General features: G+C 44.3%; 1 protein-coding gene across 5 annotated transcripts in view; it reads right to left on the minus strand.

Moving 5' to 3' along the window:
- Positions 1 to 2067: 2067 nt before the first annotated feature.
- Positions 2068 to 22029, minus strand: part of Hnrnpf (heterogeneous nuclear ribonucleoprotein F) — a 21429-nt gene continuing 1467 nt past the window's right edge. For 4 of the 5 annotated variants that reach the window (XM_008832692.3, XM_008832689.2, XM_008832690.2 and 1 more), the window contains 3 exons: positions 10266 to 10398; positions 8318 to 8380; positions 2068 to 3992 (listed from right to left, as the gene is read on the minus strand). In XM_008832692.3, the coding sequence (XP_008830914.1) occupies positions 2696 to 3943 (1248 nt within the window). In that variant the 5' untranslated portion in view covers positions 3944 to 3992; positions 8318 to 8380; positions 10266 to 10398 and the 3' untranslated portion in view covers positions 2068 to 2695. Of the gene's footprint in view, positions 3993 to 8317; positions 8381 to 10265; positions 10399 to 10832; positions 10952 to 22029 lie in introns of those variants that run through there. The other variant, XM_008832693.3, reaches the window with a different exon arrangement.

The following is a 22029-nucleotide window of genomic DNA, read 5'->3' on the forward strand; positions in this document are numbered from 1 at the left end:
GCTCCCAAGTTTCTATCCAGGAGCAGCTTTCCTGCAGAAGGCAGTTAGGTAGCCTTGTCTAAGACACTCGAGCTTCAGCTGAGTTACGACTATTTGTCAGACACAAAACCATTTATGAACACAAGTACCTCTTGGGATCTCCCCTGATGTTTGTAGCAGATGGTGGAGCAGCTGGCATAACCCTTTCCAATCTTCTAGTAACTGGGCAGTGGTCATATTCTGAATAAGCGGCTTTCTCCAACCTCCCCCCAAATGCTAGCATAAATTCCATAAACAATTTTTCATAAAAACGAGCTGCATGATCTTTCCTCTGCACTAGAGCTGGAACTCCAAAGCTCACATATGCTAGGTAAGCCCCAGCACAAAAAATGCAGTTCTACCTTGAAAATACTCATTAAGACACACAGGCCCACAAACTTTTCCTAAAAGCCCAAGTGATGTCTGCTTGCAACTACTAAGCTTTAAGCAGAGCAGCTATGTACAATGTATGAGTCTCAGAGACCCTTCAGCCCAAGCTATGGGACCATCACAGCTTTCTTGGTAGACCTGGGCTTGTTCTCTAGGACAGAAGCCTGGGGCATGGATTCTTTGCTGCTTCCCCAATTATGTCATCAGTATAGTGAACACATGCTCAGACCTTAACCCTTCTGGAGCAAGGGGACACTATTTGAAGAGCTCTGAAAACTTCAGGTAAGTGGGGACTAGCAGGAAGTCATTGGGGACACGCTTTTGAAGGTTATTACCCACCACCCTCATCACCTTCCCCTGGTTCCCGTGTACCACAAGGTGAACTTCCTGCTCTGTACTCTTAACTCTTTGAAGGAATCCTCTAAACACATGAGCAGTCTCTCCCTTATTTTGGGTACAGTAAAAGGAAAACACATCTTCAGTTCGTGTTGAGTGCACATGTCTTGAGCTGACAAGATGGCTCACCAGGAAAAGGCACTTGCTGCCAATCCCAACTTCACCGGTTCAATTCTTGAGACCAACCTGGTAGAAGGGAACAACTGCAACTTGTTGCCTCCACTTGTGCAGTTATGTGAGGTCACAAGCATAAATTCTACTGAAGCAGAGACAAGGTAGGGTGGGCTCTGCCAATATTAAAGGCACCTAACCAAAACCAGCAAATGTTTTTAATGTGACAATGTAAATCTGGAGGTGTTCACTAGGTCCAAGTAGCTTCCCCGAGAAATACTCTGGCCTATACCAGTAATTGGGATAGGAACAATCTAGTTTTCAGTCTGCCCCAATTTGCTGTCTTAGATATGGAAACCTGGGTCTTCTCAAATACAGTTAGAAGCTTGGGGGAACCCTCCCAATTTAATATACATGATTAAGTGAAAGGGGGGCCTACACATTCTTCTAAGTGCTGGTGAGCTTAATACCAGCAATCCATTCACTGCTTTGCTAGGATTCCAGGATAACACATGAACAGTCAGAGTATATTACTCTTAAGTCCCCAGGTATGCATGCCAATCCAAACCCTTTCCAAAAACCCTTGAAATGAGCACTTCTACAGGTACAGCCTGGCCCTACAGAGGACAAGTTTTAAAGCTGCCAAGTCTTTCCACTACAAGTGAGAGCCTCTGGGTTGGAGATTTCAATCTTTTCTAGAAACAGAACAAGGTTCGGGTTATCTAATCAAACAAACATGGTCAAGACACTTGATTCAATCAGCACAGCATTTGCTTTACATGATCCTCAGATTGCATGTAGCACTCAACTGAATTCTCTAGATATTCAAAATGTTGAGATTCCCACAAAGAATATGTCTTTGTGTATAAAGAATTTAGTACACAGCACGTAAAACAGGCTAACAGAGTGTTTTTTACCACTTATGTTGGGCTGTTTCTAGTCTGCCTTATTGCACATGCCACCTATTTCTAGCACGCTTTTAATGTTTAAAAAAAAAATAAGACAGGCATCTTTATGCATCCCTAGCTGGCCTGGAACTCATGGCAATCCTCCTGCCTTAGCCTGCCAAGTGTTAGGATTAAAGGCCTGAGCCACCCCATCCCTTTCCACCACCCATTTGCTACCTTTCGCTGAGTAGATAAGCTGTGCCAGTCATTGTGAAAAAGTCTTTATTTTAAGAAAAAAATTTAGTTAACAAAAAAATTTAACAAGTTTCACTTAGCAAAATACACCCAAAAGGAAATCACAGTACAAAGAAAGCTTTAAGTCAAGGCCTCACCAATTCCTACAGTATTAGTATTGTGTCTCAATTCTCAAAACTAACTTTTAAAAAGCTTAAACTTAACCTAAAAGATTTTAAATGAAAGTATAAACTAGAATGAACATGAGAAATGCTTGTCTTTGAATCAGGGATCTAGCACCTTTGAGTTCGCCAAAAAAGTACATCTCCCCAATGTGTTCACTGTGGTGTGCTGTAAATGATCCACACTTAACATACTTAAACTACTTTAACTCAGGTAACATCACTCTGAAGTATACTACCAAAATGTTAATTGAGAAAAGCGGAAGAAAATAGTTTTAGTTTACTCAATATTACATGCTAGAAGAAAAGTTTGCATGAGAAACACTGAAGAGGTAATTTTTTAATCCAGATTTCACAAACTCATGGTGCAAAGTGGGTCCCCCAGCTTCCTCTAGAGTTATAAAACTGCTCTTCACTGCTTATTGGCTGCCTGTGAAAATTTTTTTTGATTGAAATAACTTGAATGTTCCTACAATACTAATCATATCCGCCCATGCTATTCTGACCGCTGTAGCCGGCCCCGTAACAGCCACTCACTGACTGGCTCTCCAGGCCACTATAGGTGGCCTGGGCCGCTGATACGCCCATGCCCTGCATCACCTGACTGCTATAAGCCCCATTGCTGGCCCCGGTTGTTGAATTCAGGAAGAGTTCTATGTATCTATGTTGCATGTTGGCCCTGTCCTTCGACATTGCTGCCACTGCTTCTTCATGGGTGGCAAACTCAACATCAGCTTCGCCCGTCACTCTTCCATCAGGGCCAATCTCAATATGAACTCTTACAGGGTTGAGTGGAGAGAAGAAGTTGTAAATGTCGTTCTCTGTTGCTTTGTAGGGCAGCCCCCTCATGTGGACGCAGTGGCCGGTGGTGCTCTGCACTGTGAACTCGCTGTCTCCGTATCTGTGGTCATACATTCCTGAGAGACAGTAGCTGAGGTCTCTCCCAAAAAGGTCAGTGGTGAAGCCATAGCCATCGCTGAGACCACTGTATTCTTCATAGCCCCCATAGCCTGCACTATAGGCACCAGACCTCATCCTATCCAGACCTGCCTGCTTCACAATGCCAATGTACCTCCGGGCTGTGCCAGGCCGGTCATAAGGCCCAGGCCTCTGCACAGACATGAACTTCAGAGGTGGATCTGAGTATGACCTTACTTCCTCCTGACTGCTCTTGAACACTTCAATATACCTGTGCCCTATTCTCTTCTTATGCTTCCCTAGAGCTTTCTCAGCTAACTCCTGTGAGGCAAACTGCACGAAGGCCTCCCCTGTAATCTTGCCCTCCGGGTCCACAGGTAATGTGATCCCGTTTGGCACAATTTCCAACCCTGAGAAGAACTGAACGATTTCTTCCTTTGTGCATCCAAACGGGAGTCCCCGAAGCCTCACAAAGCCATCATTGGCACTGTCGGCGCTGTTTGGACCACTGTGCTTCAACACCCAATCCATCTCCGTTCTGTGTGACTTGAACACCTCAATATATCGGTGTCCCATACTTTCCCTGTCTTTCTTCAGAGCCAATTTTACATCATCTTCTGTCTCAAGTTCAACAAAAGCCTCACCACTCTGCCTGCCTTCTCTAGTGTAAATGAAATGAACACCTGCGACCCCATCATGAATTGTGCAGTCGGAGAGGAAGTTTTGTACGTCCTCAATTGAGCAAGACCACGGTAGGCCACGGAGTTTGACCACATAACCTTCACCTCCCTCAGGGCCCAGCATCATGGACACTTGACAGGGCTGATGTCACACAAGCTTGGACAATGTTTTGTGGCTGAAAGGAAAAACAACAACAAGAAAAAAAAATTTCACTATTTTACACAATTCTCATTTAGTATACATGTGTTAAATATTCTTTTCCCCATTTACAAATAAAGGTTAAGGATGAGTTACATTAAAATATTAAGATTTGAGTCCTAGGCCAGCCAGGGCTAGAAGTGAGAACACTGCCTGAAAATAAGAATACTGCCATGAAAATTCACATCAGAAATGCACCACTCCACCACCAATGTAAAAGTATGAATAGATGCACCGGGTACAAAAATCTCTATGTAGTTCAAAACCATCTTCAACAACATAGGTTGAAGGCCACCATGGACCTACATGAATGAGACTTTGTCTCAAAAAATAAGCTGGCAGGATGACTCAATGGAAGCCTGATGACATGAGTTCCATCCCTGAGACCACAGTGGAAAAGAAGCGACCCCTGCAGGTTGTCCTCTGCCCTCCCTATGTTCACTGTAGTGTGCTGGCCCCACAAATGAATAAATTTTAAGTAGATTCAAAGTGGTAGACACCTCTAACCAACACTAAAGGAAGAGACAAAGACAATCAGCCTTGACAACACAGGATGTTCTGGGCCAAAACTCACTATGTAATTTCCCACAAACTCAACTGTATTAGCACAAAGGAAAAACAGTGACACTTTTTAAAATCCTTTTTTGAGACAGGGCCTCCCTATGGCCCCAGCTGGCCTTTAACTCAGAGATCCTCCTGCCTCCAAGGTGTGTGCCACCATGCCAGGCTGCAACGACACTAGTTTGATCTCCTGTATAATAGTTAACTTTAAAACATTTCAACAAAGATTCTACTTACCTGTGTCTAGACCAGAAATTAAAGTAACAAGAATTTCTCCTGCTCATCTAATTTTTATCAAATAACTAAAAGATGCCTTTCTGTCCCCCAGTAATAGTGTAATGACACTAAGACTTAACACTGAGGAATTTATTTAAAAAAAAACAAAAACAAAAACTGCCTTTTAAACATAATGGATAGGTAAAAGGTGTTAACTCTTGCTTATGGTACACGGGTAGGGTAAGCTCCCAGGAGTCAAATGGGGAGCAGCCTCTAAAGCCCTATGCATAAATTACTATCAAAAACATACATTACATTGGTATGCATAGACTCTTACTGGGCAACCAATTCCTAAGCCCTATCTAAAGTCCCAGCAGAACTACCCTTAAAGTAGTAATATATTACAAGGCAAGACAAGTGTTACTAGCAGATCCCCCCACTTCCCACTAAGGATCAGGACATGTTTGTGCTTGACAGGAGTTAATAGGTGAGGGATCCCAGCAGAGGTGGGGACTTGTGCTCCTCCATCTTCACTGTCAGGCCAACCCACATACTAGACACTATCTGTCCTGCTGTCAGATTTAGTTTGACTGCTCCTGCCAGAATATAATCTATAATTCATCCACCAACTTCTCCTATATTCCTACTTCCATTGATCTCAAACTCCAAAGCAACTAACTCTAGGACCTGCTGCCACAAATAACTTTAAAATATCTAAGAGTCTTTCCATGCTGTGAAAATTCCATAGCCCTGCTTCTAGAATGCTACCACCCTTCCCTTCAGTCCTCAGCTTCCTTATCCACAGCCATTTCCTCGTTCCACATGGCTAAAGATGAGTCCCTGTTATTTCAGTCCCTTCTCATAACAATCTACATGTAGTTTTTGCTACATGAGAAACAAGAGTTTCTCAGTCTTGGGACTGCTGGCATTTTATACCCCTCAGTCGGTTTGTTTGGAGGGCTGACCTGTGCACTATAGATGTTTGGCTGCAACCCTAGTTTATACCCAGTAGAGGGCAGTAGTAGCATTCACTCTACCTTCCATGCAATACAATTTCAATCTATCCGAGTCCAGACATTCCCAAATGTTCCTAGCAAGGTGAAGCTGCTCTTAGGCAGAAAACCAGGACTACCTATCTTAGATCAGGCCTCAAATACTACATTACATCCATAGCCTGCCCCGGTAGCACAGTACTTATAACTGCAGATACTGGGGACTGAGACCAGTTCAAGGTCAGCTAAGTGGCCTGCATAATTTTTCTACACTCCCTCAAAAAGAACAAAGCAAAAAGAGCTGAGGAGCCAAGCAAGGCGATACAAATGTTTCTAATCTCAGCGAGGGAGATGGAGCAGGAAGATCAGATGAAGGCCATCTCCCTTGAAGGGAGTTCTTTCTGGTCAGCCTGCATTACATGAGGCAGTCTCTAGATACCACATCCACTACACCCATCTGCTCTTGGGACACCCTTTCAGGTCTCTGGGTAACTTCCTAATCTCTTCTTCACTTCCAAGAGGACCAGAGAACTGCTAAAGCCAAGTTAAGAATGTGTAAACAAGAAATTTGCCCTCAGGTCGGATATGATTTTACCTGCATCTAGAGGATATACAGAATAACTTAAGCAAATCTCCCAAACCCTCAGACCCTACCAACTCTGAAGTAATCCTATTTCTCCACCATGACCTGAATCCCTAAATCCTGTTCATCTGTTTTGGTTTTTCAGACAGGTAACCAGGCTCTACCAATCACAGGCTGACCTCAAATTCATGCTCCCCTGTGCCTAAACCTCAAGTGCTAGAGATTATAGGTTTGTGCCACCATGCCTAACCTATATAGGTCAACTGAAACTCAAAATTCAAAAATGCAATTAATACACTTACCATCCCAACATTATAACTTAGCCAAGTCTTTGAGAGACAGGGTCTCCCTTCCTTGTAGCCAAGCTGGCATGAATTCTCAATGTAGACCAGGCTTGCCTCTGCCTCCCAAGTGCAGGGATTAAAGGCTTTGATACACCTGGTGGCCTAGACTGTCTTAAATGTGCTCAGAACATTTCCATTATCTACAGTCAGGTAAAGCCTTAAAAAAGTATTGAATAACAAATTAATGCACTAAAAGTATAGATCCTGAATGAGTACCCATTCACATTATCATAAAGCTGGAGAGATGGCTCAGTTGTTAAAAGCACTGTCTATAGTCTTCTCGCAGAAGACCCATGCTGAGTTCCCAGGACCCACATCTCGTGCCAGGAGATCTGGCACTCTGTAGGCACCATATGCAAGTGGTGCACTCATAGTGTTAAGCTGGGGTCAGAATGTTTTCTCCTACTCTATACTCCATCCAGAGCACTTTTCATAGCAATGTATAAGCTCAAATTCCTCCCTTTATCAAAAATCATTTTCATTTTGGGATGGCAGGGTTCCCTGAACCCAAGGCTTTGCATAGTATAGGTACACACTCCATGGAAATGATCTCCGGTCCTTTTACCTTTCAATTTGGAGACAGGGTCTAAATTGCCTAGGCTGGCACTTAACAGTGAACTTAGGTCCTGCCCCAGAGTGCCTGAATGGCTGAAATTACAAACCTTAACTATCACCAGGCCTTGCTCAGTCATTTTCTTTTTGCAATCCTATCATATCCATCTGTTTTCCTGTATTTCTATTTTCTCCATCTTTAAATTTGTCTAAGCAAACTGCACTGCACCCATGTGGCTCAATGCTCTTGACAATTTTATGTCCATGTCTCACACTTCCTAAGAACAATCCATTCTAAGGCACTACAGACTCTGGGCTGCTAACACTCTTTCTACCTGGTTCACACCACTTCCTTTATCTTTCTTTTCCTTCCTGGTGGCTAGAATTTGCCTCTCTGCTTCCTATGGGATTTAACACACATGGTTGCCATACAGTAATTCTCTCTCAAAATACCCTCTGCCCAACCTTCTGTCTTGTTAAATTCTGCTAATAATCTCGGGTTTCAGCTCCAACACCTTCCCAAAACTTCTTCCCATTCTCCATATCCTATCTGGTGGTTCCTGCCTTTCACAGCACCCTTTTTATGATTTAAAAGGTTATCCTCAAAACTACATGGGGGCCCTTGTGAGGACAGATTGTGTTGCTATCCAGTATGACCTCATCTTTAGCACAGGCTGGGCAACTAACACAGCAGGCCCAAGATTAGAAAGGATTAACTTGCCATTTGGGGTCAAGACCTTTCCTCAAGAATGTAGCAGCTTAGCCAAGGCTAAAAAGACATGCGAGAGAACACAAAACATTTCATAGAATTACTTTCAATACCTAATAAGAGTTTACAGATTAAGTTATTTCAGAAACAAGGCAAGTAAACATTCTTCTCTGAAATACATGTCTGCACCTATACATTGCTTCTTATTTTCACTCTACAATAAAATTCTCTTTGTTCTGAATATTAAGACTCCACTAGCTGTTGGACTAAGAAAAAACACAATCATTCCAAGCTTCCAAGAAAATGTAACCTTGCTTAGGAAATTAAATGTATGACTTTTCTTACCTTAAAGAACCACCAGGGAGGATGCCTTCACTGGTAGACACTTATGGAAAGCAACAAGTTTTCCTTTAAAGAAAAAACAAAGATTGGTCTCATGGCCTCAGAAACCCAGCAGTCTAGTAGTCTGGAGCTGGGCTCAACAAGCTCTAAGCTCCACAAATCAGGGAAAACACATTTAGGCATCCACATATTTGGGTTTTATATTTTCATAGGCAAACACAGACATGAAGAAATTTGCTTTACAGAGACTTCATTATGGATTTTCTTGAGTTTAAATGTGGTGAGGGGAGAAAATTTAAATAGGTGGGGCTTACAGACAGACTGGAGACAAGTGATGGCAGCCCTTTCCTGGCACAGCATTCAGGAGGTAAGAGTCTTTCCTTTTTACAAACTGCATTTAACTGACAGTGTGCAGACACTCAAGACTACTGGTTTTAACTTTACATGAACTTTTTTGTCTTTTTGAGACAGGGTCTCCCCAGATGGTCTGGAACTCACTATGTTGATCAGGCTGGCCTTGAACTCACAGATATAGCTGATTAAGGCAGGTTTCCCATTATATAGCCCCAGGTGGCCTAGAACTTGCCTGGAACTCAGATATATGATCCACTTCCTTCTACCAAGAGTCCTGACAAAAGTGTGTACCACCAAACTGGGTTATATATTTGACCTTTAAACTATAATAGAAAGCAAATGTAGACATGCTTTTAATGTTGACAAAGCTGTCTCCAAACGGGCCACAGGCCATGGGCTGAATCCTATGAAATATTTCTGAGAAATAAGCTGCATCGTTCACTTTGGAAATGAAAAATTGGTAGTCAGTTCATCTCGCCGAGCCTGTTGTCTTAAAATAGAGGTAATTATGTCTGCCTTGTCTCATACTTCCTGTGATTACATAATATATACGGTTGCAGTTATTAGAAAACCTATTAAAAATGGCATAAATTTCAAAAACCCTGGAACCAGGTTTCCAAGAGCAAGCTTTACTCGTAATTCTCACCACTGTAACCGGAAGCAGTGAAATCATCTTAATGGCCAAATTCCCACCCCTGGCCGGGTGGTGGCACACACCTTTAATCCCAACACTCGGGAGGCAGAGACAGGGGGATCTCTTGTGCGTTCAAGGCCAGCCTGGTCTACATAGTGAATTCCAAGACAGCTGGGGCTACTGGGAGACCCTGTCTCAAAAATAGACTTAAAAAAAAATTTCCCACCCCTTTACTCCAGTCCTCCGTACTTTCAGTATGGTAGCAAAAACCTGAGGCCTCTCTGAGAATACCATCAAGCAAAGAGCTAGCAGCTAGAGCTCCGGCATAAAACCCTGTGAACTTGTATCTGTGGAGACATGCCCTGAGAAATCAGCACATGCAAAGTTGGGTCTCACTGGAGATTGGGATTTTAATTGTAGGCATACTCCTGGAAGAGTCTTGCACAATTTTGGATGACTGGATTGTGATACTGGATTTCGCTCCCACTACGATTGCTCGCAGAACCAGTGAAAATCAGGACTCAAAAGAACCCTGGAAGGGGGCTGAAATTCGGCTTTTCAAACAAGCTCCCACCTCAGTGATACTGGTTCAACTGGATTTTGGCTGCCTTCAGGTAGATCCAAAGAAGATAAATAGGGTGCGCCCTCTGAATCCAGTACTAGTTAAGTTTACCTACCGAACAAACAAGGCAGTTCAAGCACCACCCACCTGGTCCTTTTGTTTAGGGCCAGGCTCCTTGGGAGCCAGGCTGCACCCTATAAGTATCTTTGTGTTCCAGGAAGTCGCCCCGGTCTAGGACTCGAGCCCGCTTTCTCCCACCCTCCCTCCATTTTGTAATTGACTTTTAACCCGCCGGGAGCATGTCCAGGCAGATTTTCTTACTCAGAAAGTTCCACTCTTAAAGTCCACGCGAGCGGCGGCTTCCAGGAGTACGCCGCCGCCTTTTCTGTTTTAAGACTTACCTCTGAGGAGGGCAGGAGTGACTTCTGTCAGTAAGGCAGGGCGGCTCACGGCCAAAGAACCCCAAACTCCACCCGACGCTTAAAATCGCAGAGGGCTCCGGGGGAAGTCCAGGTGCATCTTTTTGTTCTTAACCTGAAATGGAAGCTCACATGACCAGGGGCACGAGCTTTCGGAGAGAGTAAGGCCCCCGGAGACGCGGAGGGCTGCGTTTTGGCGGGAAGTGCGGCCGCAGTCCTGGGACAAGGTGACGGGGTTCCTAGGCCTTCTCCCGGCAGCACGACGCCAGCCGCACGCCGGCCGGGCAGGAAGGTCCGCCCCGGGACCCGCGCGGGCTTAGGCGGGTGTTTCCGCCGGGGGGAGGGGGGGCGGGGCGAGCGGGAGGGGGAAGGGAGGCTCGAGGCCTGCTAGACGGGGGAGGGGAAGGGCGGAACCAGGAACTGCGCAGAGCGGCGCGCGGGGAGAGCGGGCGGGCTAAGGTTCCAGGAAACTTGCAGCGGCCGTGTGGGGTTGCTGGGGCCAAACGGGGGCGCAAAGATCCGAGAGGCTTGGCCCCGAGTGCGGCTCACCAGGCCGGAACGCAGGATCCGGAGTCCGGGAAGCCGAAACCGCGTGATCCAGACAGGCAGGCGAACTTAGGTCACGGGGTGCAAAGGGGGAAGTGCCACTGCCGGACCCGCCAAGATGTCACCAATGCCTGCCTGCAGGTGTTGCTGGGGCCAAACGGGGGCGCAAAGATCCGAGAGGCTTGGCCCCGAGTGCGGCTCACCAGGCCGGAACGCAGGATCCGGAGTCCGGGAAGCCGAAACCGCGTGATCCAGACAGGCAGGCGAACTTAGGTCACGGGGTGCAAAGGGGGAAGTGCCACTGCCGGACCCGCCAAGATGTCACCAATGCCTGCCTGCAGGTGTGGCCCGTGGGCCGCGCGATTGGCCAAGGCAGGAAGTTGGAGGGGCGGGGAGTAAGGGTAACACAGCGCTCCGGAGTTCGAGGGACGACCTGAGCCAAGTCTACAATACCCACCGGGGCAAAGGACCCGCACCGAAGCGGTGCCTACTCCCCGAGGTTGGGGAGTGGAAACCTGCCCGCACACAACACTTTGACCGTGGGCTAAACACTAAAAATCAATTCCTGGGGATGTGAAGATGGCTCAGCTAGGAAAGACGCGGGTCGGCGCGTCCGAGACCTGAGTTTGATCATCCCCACACACAAGGTGGAAGGCGAGGACTCCAAAGTCGTCCTCTGACCTCTACACGCACTCAGAGGCACGTGAGCATGCGCGCGGAAACACAAACTCACAAACCTGAGTTTTCAAAACCCGTTCTGCCTTTAATCCCAGCACTCAGGAGGCTGAGGCGACCAGGAAGATCCCTGAGCAAGGCCAGCACAGTCTACACGGACTGTGAGTTTCGGGACCGCTGCTCCCCTTCCCCTGGCTTTAAAAAAAATCAGTTCCAGCCGGGCATGGTGGCGGCACGCCTTTAATCCCAGCACTTGGGAGCCAGAGGCAGGCAAATCTGAGTTCAAGGCCAACCTGGTATACATAGTTGAGTTCCAGGCCATAGTTGAGTTCAGTTCCTAAAATGTATACTCAACGATAAATTCTACTTTACGAATTCATTTTAATTCAAAGGAATTGAAGTGATTGAGCAGTGACTGGGTATTTTTTTTTTTAATTATCAAATTATTTTCCTGGGCCTGTGACATGGCTCATTACCAAGTAAAAGCTGACAAACGAACTGAATTCGATCCCAGGGTCCACAAGGTGGGAGTGAACTCAGGACAGAAAGTTGTCCTGAGTTTCCTGTATCTGCACCCAATACACACAAATAAAAGTAGTGGTTTAAAATGTTATTGTTTCTATGGTTATTTCTTGAAAGACTGAGAAACTTAAAAATAAAACGTATCTTGAGTGTTTCAAAGGGAAACATGAAATATGGGCCCTCTTACTACTAATTGAAGCTGGTGATGGGTACTGAGTTTTGTTATGCTTTCCTCTTTGACCTCTTGATAACCTGAATAATTCTAAGGGTCTTCAGTGTCTTTAGAGACAGCACTGTCTAGGAACAGCAGAGGCAAGGTATGCAGTGAAGCTGTGGTAAAATGAGAAATAAGCAGTCCCTCCATATGGACCAAAGTATCACTTAACCATCTAAAGACTTTTTTAAATGCTACAGGAGCTAGTTTTCCTAACATATGAAGCACATTTGATTTTTTTTTTTTTTTAGGACAACAGCTCATTCATATAGTGGGGGCCCAGCTGACCTCCAACTCATTATGTAGCACTGCCAGTCCTGCCTGCTGGAAGTACATCTCTGCCTGTTAAGAACTCTGTCCATGCTAAGCAAGCACCAGACTAAGTAAGCTATGCTCTCAGTCCTCAGATTGGATTCTTAATTCAAAAACGGACCACAACTTTATATTTGTGACGTAACTGTGGGTGTCCAAAATAAATGAGTTGATGCCAGGGATGGTGGCACTAGTAAGTTCAAGGCTAGTGGGATAGGGAAACCCTATTTCAAAAACAACAAAAAAAATACTCTGGAAGGGCAGAGGCAGGCTGATCTGTGAGTTTGAGTGAGGCCAGACTAGTCTACATAGTGAGGTCCAGTCCAGTCAGCGATGCACAGTAAAACCCTGTCTACAATAAACAAAACAAAAAGCTTCTTACTCTTCCAGGACCTGGGTTCAGTTCCCAACACCCTGTAACTCCAGCTCCAGGGACTCTGATGCTCTTCTGGCCTTAGAGTGAGGCAAGCACATACATGTCATACATACACACACAATGAAAATAAATAGGGAGTTGATTCTTACAGATACATCCTGAAATATTTATTTGTACCTAATTATCTACAATGTATGAGGAAAACACTGTAGGAAAAAAATGACCATGATTGATGATTGAAGCTGGATGAATGAGTCTGTTTTATTAACACTCTACATTTGTTTAAAACACCTCATAATAAAAATGCTGCCAACCCCAGTTCCCTGAATATTCTTGCCATCAAAGTATGATAAAATCCTCAATCTCAGGCTGAGGATGTTAATTCACATAGCATGTTTGCCTCGAATTCCATCTCTAGCACCCAAAAAAAACCAGCATAGTGATTTATTCATGCATGTCTGAAATCAATCCAGGTACAGTGGTAGAGGCAGGAGAATCGGAAGTTCAAGGCTAGCAAATGGCTCAGCAGGTAGGCCTGTCAACTGGAGCTCCATCCCCCAAAGAGAAGGTAGAAGAGTACTAACTTCTGCAGGTTGTTTTGACAAATTCTACAAGCATGTGGTACATGTCCACATACATACAAAACACACACAAAAATAGAAGTTCAAGGCTGCTACACAGTTCCAGCCAGCTTAGATTACATGAGACCCTGCCTCAAAAACCAACCAACCAAACAAACAGGAACCAAACCAAAAAGATTCTGAATATTAGAATGCAAAATCCATCCACCTAATGAAAACAAAGGCATTAATAATTCACACTAACTCAAAATAATTGCAACAATGCTGAAAGGAAAATCAGTCACAAAATTGGCTTGTCTGGGCTAAGAGTGACAGTTTCAATGGTAAAGTTGCCTAGCATGGGAGGCCTCTGTTCTGTCCTGGAGACTGAGGAAATGGGTGGGGAGAGAGACTCGTCTTGTTTCTAGCAAGACTACCCTTGTGTTTGCTTCAAGAAAATCTCTGTGAATTACTAATGTCACCCACACTTATTTTACCTTAACATATGTGCAGCTTGCTTTAGGTAACTGATTTGTGATGTTAAGTGTTACTGATCAGTCCCTAGATACTCAGCACTTGAGTGGTGCTTAAGTGCTGAGCCATCTCCCCAGGCCCAGATTTCTGTATTTTTAACAAATACTTCTGCCCTAGCCGGGCCTGGTGGCGCACGCCTTTTATCCCAGCACTTGGGAGGCATAGGCAGGCAGATCTCTGAGAGTTGGAGGCCAGCCTGGTCTACATATCGAGTTCCAGGTCAGCTGGGGCTACACGGAGACCCTGTCTCAAAAAGACAAAAAAAAAAAAAAACCTTCTGCCCTTGGCCAGAATACTTTAGCTAGCTATATATGTTTACTTTTGTGGTTGATCTTTTGAATCCTATTCTCTGTATTCATATAGTTTTTGCTGCTTTTGTTTCCAGGAACTCAGGACAGGCTGGAAAGGTTTAGTATGTATACAGAACCTAGACCTGTATGTTATGAATGCCTTCTGGTTCTGAAAGAAATGAGATTTTATGGCCTTAAAATTTTCTTTAACAAGCTACCATGCAACCTAGGCTAGCCTCAAATCTGCTATGCAGCAAAGTAGTCTTACTATTTTGTTTTGAGATAGGTTGCCCAGGCTTGCCTCCCAAGTGCTAAGATATGAGGCATGCAACATTTTGCCTAGCAGACCCAGCTTTTTTTTTCTAGTGACTTAACACTTGCTAAACAAGTGCTCTACTCCTAACCTTCAATTAGCTAACCTTTGTTAAGTCCCAATTCAGCATCTCTTTACCATTTTTTTTTTAGTATTTTGTTGTTTTTATTTTATGTGTATGAGTGTAATGCCTGCATGTATGTGAGCATATCGGAGTCATGCAATGGTGCGGAGGTCAGAAGAGGGCTTCGGTTCGTGGTGGCCACGTGGGTGCTCGGAATCGAACCAGAGTCCACTGCAAGAGCAGTCAGTGCTCTTAACCACTGAGCCATCTCTCCAGCCCTTTACCATTTCTAACAGTCATTCTCACTTGAGAATTATGATGCAAATCTAGACCAACTTCAAGGTAGGAGTTAAATTTTCAAGCCGGGCGTGGTGGTACACTAAGGAGGCAGAGGCAGGAGGATCTCTCTGAGTTCAAGGCCAGCCTGGTCTTCATAGAGTTCCAGGCCAGCTGGGGCTACAGGGAGACCCTGTCTCAAAAAGACCAATAAAAGTTAAATTTTCAGTAAGATTATGGATCTGAAGTCTGGTCTAATGTTTACTACATGCCATGTTCAATACATCAAACTAGTCAAGGGCTAGTGAAGACTAAGACGCTGTGGTTCATTATTGACACTCCAGGTGCTATTCCATTACTACATTTTCAGTCACCCAGAAGGATAAGTCACAATTTGTATGCAAGAGGAAGCAGTTTTTCATTAACGCCTTTAATTCACTTACTGTAGCCAAGTGTGGGAGCTCATGCCTTTTAACTCCACACTCTAGAGGTAGAGACAGGCTCTAAGAGTTGTTAGCCAGCCTGGTGTACATAATGAGTTCTAGGATAGCTAGCAGCCAGTGAGACTGTGTCTCTAAAACAGACAACAAAAAACCAATTTAGTGTAGCTATTTACCTTAAGTGTGCATTTCTCAAAACCTATACTACACATACAAATCAGAACAGCAAATAAAATCTACAAGGTTTGCTGGGCGTCACCCACCTTTAAATCCCAGCCCTCTGGAAGCAAGAGGCAGGCAGATCTATGTGGTTGAAGGACAGCTGAGGCTACAGGGAGACCCTGTCTCAAAAAGACAAAAAAAAAAAACAAAACAAAAAAAACACCAAAAAACAAAACAAACACCAAACATACAAAGCTTATGGATATATTCTGATATTTTTTTTAACTTTATATGTATGAATGTATTGCCTGCATGTATGTGAGTGCACCCTGTTGCCCACTGTCTGCAAAGAGAGGGCACTGAATTTTCCTGGCTGTGGGTGCTGGAGACAGTCAGTGCTCTTAACTGCTGGAGCCATCTCTCTAGCCCAAGGCTTATATTTTCAATAAATTTTTAATTTATCAGGCATATAACAAAACCATTACTATATGACTCCACTGGCTGAATTTTTGTTTTGCTTGGAGACCAGGTCTGCTGTATCCCATATTAGGCTCAAACTTAGGTAGCTGAGGCTGGCCCTGAAACTCTATCCTCCAGCAGGCATCCCCAGTGAAATAACAAGCAGTACACAACAGATTCATTGAATTGTGAAGAATCAAAGATATCTAAGATAACAAAAAGAGACAAATGTGGTAAAATATATATGCTAAAGTTTATGTTTATGAAAAAGTGTTGCCATTATACTATTTCTGCCCTCAAGTGAGGGGAAAATTTCATCATTTAGATTAATTAATACTCTCCCAAGAGTAGGGAAGTGGGAGGAGGGTTAGATTCTGCTAAACAAACTAAAAACTACAGCTAATGAGAAAGTAAGACTCAACCAAGCATGGTGGTGAACACCTTTAAAACCAACACTCTGGAGGCAGATGAATCCTGGCGGGCTGGGGCTACAGGGAGATCCTGTCTCCAAAAGACAAAAAAAAAAAAAATCTTCCTAACCCCCAAGGCAATATATTTTATAAACCTGTGTTTTAAGAAATTTTTATTATTTTTATTTCACATGCATGAGTGTACTGCCTCCACAATGTATATGAGTCAGAAGAAAGCACTGATTCCCCTGGAACTGGAGTTAAGGACTGTTAGCCACCACATAAGCCTTGGGAAGCCCCAGGTCCTCTGCAAGAGATCTCATTGGAGCCATCTTCCTTTTTCTGGTATTTTTAAGACAGGGTCTCCTTGTAGCCCCAGCTGGCCTAGAACTCATAGACATTTGCCCTGCATTTGTCCTTACATCTTTCATCAACTGAAAATTGGCTTTCCATTTCCAGAATTTAGCATCAGCTTATTTGAAATATCACAGGCAGATGCAAAAATCCTTAAGTATTTGCCCAAATCTAATCCCAGCAATACATAACATAGCAATGTTAATACCACACCAAACTGAACCTCAGGATTACAAGTTCAATCACTTACAATTTATCATTACAACTTAGCACACAACTTAGCCAATGGAGACAAAGAACAAAATAAAATCATTTATTGGGGCTGGAGAGATGGCTCAGCAGTTAAGAACACTGGTTGTTCTTGCAGAAGACCCAGGTTCAAATTCCAGCACCCACACGGCAGCTAACAACTGTCTGTAACTCCAGTCCCAGGGGATCCGACAGCTTCTTCTGACCTCCTTGGCATTGCATGACATGGGTACAACACTTACCTACACGCAAGCAATACACTCATACACATTGAAAAAAAAAAGATCATTTATTAAAGGTTTCGTTGAAGACACTGCAGAGATGGCAAGGGATTAAAAGAACTGGCTGCTCTGTCAGAGGACCCAGATTCCGGTCCCAGCTCTCACATGGTGGCTAATAACCATCTCCAACTCCAGGGAATCTGATGCCCTTTTCTAGCCACATACATATATACACGAAGAGAAAAGGGACTAAATGGGACAAAGGAGGAAAGGGTTCAATTGAATGGGAAATGGATTGGGGGGGGAGGGTAAAACTCTGTAAAGTCACAGGGAAACCCATTCTTATGTATTATATGCTAATAAAAAATTTCTAAATTACATGGTGGCTTACACCTGTAATCCAGCACCTGAGGCAGAGGCAGGATTACTTTAAATTTAAGGCCACCTTGGGCTACACAGACTTCTCAACCACACAGTTTGGCCTGTGAACAGAGTTTAACATCACAAATAGAGATCACCAGCTGGTAGTGCTCCTCCAAAATTAAGTATCTTTTTCACATCTTCTCTGTGGAAACACACTTGACTAGGTAATTCCCATTTTATAGGAAATATAAAGAGCAGAAATATAAACCCCACCATGGGTATGCATTCAGAAATACCAACAGTATCAGGAAGAACAACAAACAACCTGGTAAGTTCAAAGGTCACAAAGGAAAAACCATTTACGGAAATCCTCACCAGGCATGGTGGTTCACACCTTTATCTCAGCACTTTGGAGGCAGAAACAGGTAGATGCGAGTTCCAGGCCAGCTTGGTCTACATAGTAGGTTTCAGGTTCAAAATGAGGTCTCCCCTGAGACCCTGTCTTAGAAAAAAAAGGGAAGAAACCCTTTAGGTCACGTTTAATACATCAGACACAAGACTAGAAATGTGATTGGTATAAGCAGATTTGTGCCAGAGTATATAAAAAGCAGCGCTTGCTTATAATCCTAGCATTCAGACTATTAAGGCAGAAGAACTGCTGCTACAACTCTGAGGCCAGCCTGACTGCATTAAGGGTCTCAAAAAACATTACGGGTGTAGACGAACACCCAGGCACTTAGAACTGAAGGCAGAATATCCAGAGTTCAAGGTCAGGGGCTGAACAGATGGCTCAGCAGCAAAGAGCACTGGTTGCTCTTGCAGAGAACCTGGGTTGTGTTCCCAACTCCCACATGGGCTCTAACAATCATATTTAACTTCAGTTCTAGAGGACCCAATACCCTCTCTCTTCTGGCCTCCTCCAGCACTGCAAGCCATGAGTACATTTAACATGGCTGCAGGCAAAACACTCATACACATAAAATTTAAAAAGTTTAAATTGGCTACATAGCTAGTTCCAAGGCAATCTGGGTGTAAAACTCTCTCTCCAAAAAAGCAAAACAAAACAAAAAAGCAAAAACACACCAGCACTAAAATCCAATTATTCTGGGACTGGAGAGCTCAGCAGAGCAGTTAAGAGCACTAGCACTGGCTGCTCTTGTAGAAGACCTGGGTTCAGTTCTCAGTGCCCACGTGGTGACTAACAACCATAACTCCAGTTCAAAGGAACCTGCAGTCCTCTTCTGGCCCCCACCAACACTGGTGCACTTAACATATATGCAGAAAAAACTCATACACATAGAAAAAGTAAATAAAATCTTAAAGCCCAATGTTCTGGATGCATTACTAAAGCCAACCATGTTTTTTACTACAGAATGTAAAACTGTACCCAAGATTTACGTTACACTTCTATTAGACAGTGCTTGCTTTGGAATAAAAGTAATTTAGGGTATTTTAAGATACCTTCTATCCACCAAATACAAGCTAGACTCTCATTTGTATCCTGAGTCAGAATTTCAAACTGGGTGTGGTGGCCCATTCCTTATAATCCCAGCATACCTATCTGTCTCAAAAGGACCAGGAAAGAAAAAGGGAGCCAGGTGTGGTGGCAGGTGGATCTCGAGTTCAAGGCCAACCTGGGCCACACATCAAGTTTCAGGCCAGCTGGGGCTACAGGGAGACTCTATCCCAGAAAGATCAAAAAAAAGAGAAAGAAAAGAAAAAAGGGGACTAGAAGAGATAAAACATTTGCCAATAGCCTGATGACCTGAGTTCTACTCTGGGAACCAATAGGAGAAAAACCAAAAGTTGTCCTCTGACCTCCCTCCACACCTGCCCTGCAACACTTGCCTACCCCCACTCATATGCATGTGGACACACAAAATATTTAAACTGGGGGGGGGAACCTTTTTGAGATAGGGTGCTGGGATTAAAGGTGTGGACCATGATGCCTGGCAGGGATTTAAACTTTTTAAAAAGGAAAGGGAATTTAAGTGCTACTTAGTGTGGGAGCATCTGCCTAACATACTAAGAGGCCCCCCAATTAAAATGAATTCCCAGCAGTAAACTGAGTAAGAAAATATTTGGCCTGAGAGTTGCTAAAAAATAAAGTAGGGTGGTCTCAAGTTGAACTCAGTTCTTCCTGGCTCCATTAGCCCTCATAAAATTCCTGGCTTAGAACAGGTAGAAGGAGGCAGTCCCCATCAACCCACGTCGGAACAGGTAGAAGGAGGCAGTCCCCATCAACCCGTGTCCCAGTTCCAACAGTGTCCCAGGCAAGTGACTTCTCCCAGGCTCCATTTTCTTATCAGTACCATAGGATCAATAGTAAGATCCTGCTTTCAAGGTTGTTTTGAGCATGTGATTAGAAAAATGGATTAAAATGTTTCACTGTGCCTGGACTTAGTCCACTTAATGTGGCTAAATGCCACCAGGCTCCTGTCTGTCATCTCTAAGGTCTGGATGTCTTTGGCAACATGTGAGAAAATATTATTTACCCGGTATTTTCTTCGCTTTTTTCCAGCCTTTTTGAGACAGGGTCTCCCTAGCCCCAGCTGGCCTTGAACTCACATAAGATCACCGGTCTCCCAAGTGCTGGGACTGAAGGCTTGCACCACCTCGCCCGGTTTAGTATTGTCTTTTAAACCGTTTCTATTTTAATTCACTTATTTTTTGAGACAGGGTTTCCCTATTGCCCCACTTGACCAGGAATTGGCAATGTATCCTGGCTGTCCATCCTCCTGAGTGCTAGGAACTTTTTATCTTTAAAAAAAAAAAATCAATTGTTCCTGCCATGTCAAAGAGGTGGCTGGAAAGATGGCTCAGCTATTAAGAACATATGCAGCTCTTGCAGAGGACCCAAGTTCCGTTCCCAGCACCCACATGGAACTGCTTACATTGACCTCTAACTCCAGTTCCAGAAGGATTCAGTGCCTCTCATGCCCACACCGACAGGTAATTAAAAATACATCTTAGGGGATGAAGAGTTGGCTCAGTGGTTAAGAACACTGGCTATTCTTGCAGAGGGCCCAGGTTCAGTTCCCACATGGTGGCTGATCACCATCGGTAGGTAACTCTAGTTCCAGGAGATCTGATGCCTCCTTCTAGTTTCTACAAGCCGTTGCACACATTAGTGCACTTACACAAACCACTCATACACATAAAATTTTAAAAAGATAAAAATAAATCTTTAGGCTGGGCACAGTGGCACAAGGCTTTAATCCCAGCACTCGGGAGGCAGAGGCAGGAGGATCTCTGTGAGTTCAAGGCCAGCCTGGTCTACACAGTGAGTTCCAGGACAGCTGGGACTACAGGGAGACCCTGTCTCAAAAAGACCCAAAAAAAAAACTTAAAACTACAAAAAACTGACACGATGAGGCTGCGGATGTGGCTCAGTAGAGTGCAGCCTAGCATACCCGAAACACTTGTAAAATCCTGAGTACGAATAAACTGAGTGTGGTATGCCTTTCATCCATACAATTTGTGGGTGAAAGTTGGGAGGACCAGAAATTCAAAGTCATCTTCAGTGGCTACAATCAGTCGGGGATCAGCCTAAGCTACAGGAGACCCACTCTCAAAGAAACACGTGGGAAATACTTAACAGTAAAAAAAAAAAAAAAAAAATCAAGGCTTTTTAGCTCCTAAGAGATGATGCCAGTTGCCTGTAATTGCAGCACTTGGGCAGGGGCGGGAAAATCAAAAGTTCAAGGTCAGCCTGGGCTACAAGACACTGTCCAGAAAACAATCGAATAATAAACAAAAAACAACTGAAATAAATATGAGCCGGGCGTACTGAGGCATGCATTTAGTCCCATCAGGCCCACCTGGTCTACATGAAAAAAAATTCAAGGTCAACTGGGGCTAGTGAATCCTGTCTGAAAAAGACCAGAAAATACAAGAAAACGGGCAGCAAATAGAAATTTACTTTAAAATTTTTAAAAATCTCGTCTAGAATTTAGCACTAAGAACATCACTTTTCAAGAAAGATTCTAACTTTTTTGTCTCACCGACAGAATCTGAGGTGTTTTTATTCTTGCTAGAAATTCAAACACTTGTTGAAAGTATGACGGGCCACCGCGGTAACCCAGTGCTAAGGCTCATGTAGCCGAACCTGATTCCCAGAGCCCACACGGCGGGGGCCACTCCAAGAGTCCTCTGACCACACTTGCCTGCGCTGCGTGCACGCAAATAAGTCCACCACGATGTGACAGTAACTATTTCAAGATGGACCGTTGACTTAAGATGTCTAACCTTTCACAATCTCCGGACGGAGCAGAGTTCATCGGGTGGATTCCCGTCTCCCGGGTTGAGGACTCGAGTTCGATCCCAGGAGCCCACGTGGTGGCCGGAGGACCCCCTCCCCAGGTGTCCGGGGAGCCCCCCCCCCGGGAGCCCCCCCACGCCCCCGC

This window comes from Nannospalax galili, unplaced genomic scaffold (genome assembly GCF_000622305.1).
Source record: "Nannospalax galili isolate Female #2095 unplaced genomic scaffold, S.galili_v1.0 scaffold1036, whole genome shotgun sequence".
Lineage (NCBI taxonomy): Eukaryota > Metazoa > Chordata > Mammalia > Rodentia > Spalacidae > Nannospalax > Nannospalax galili.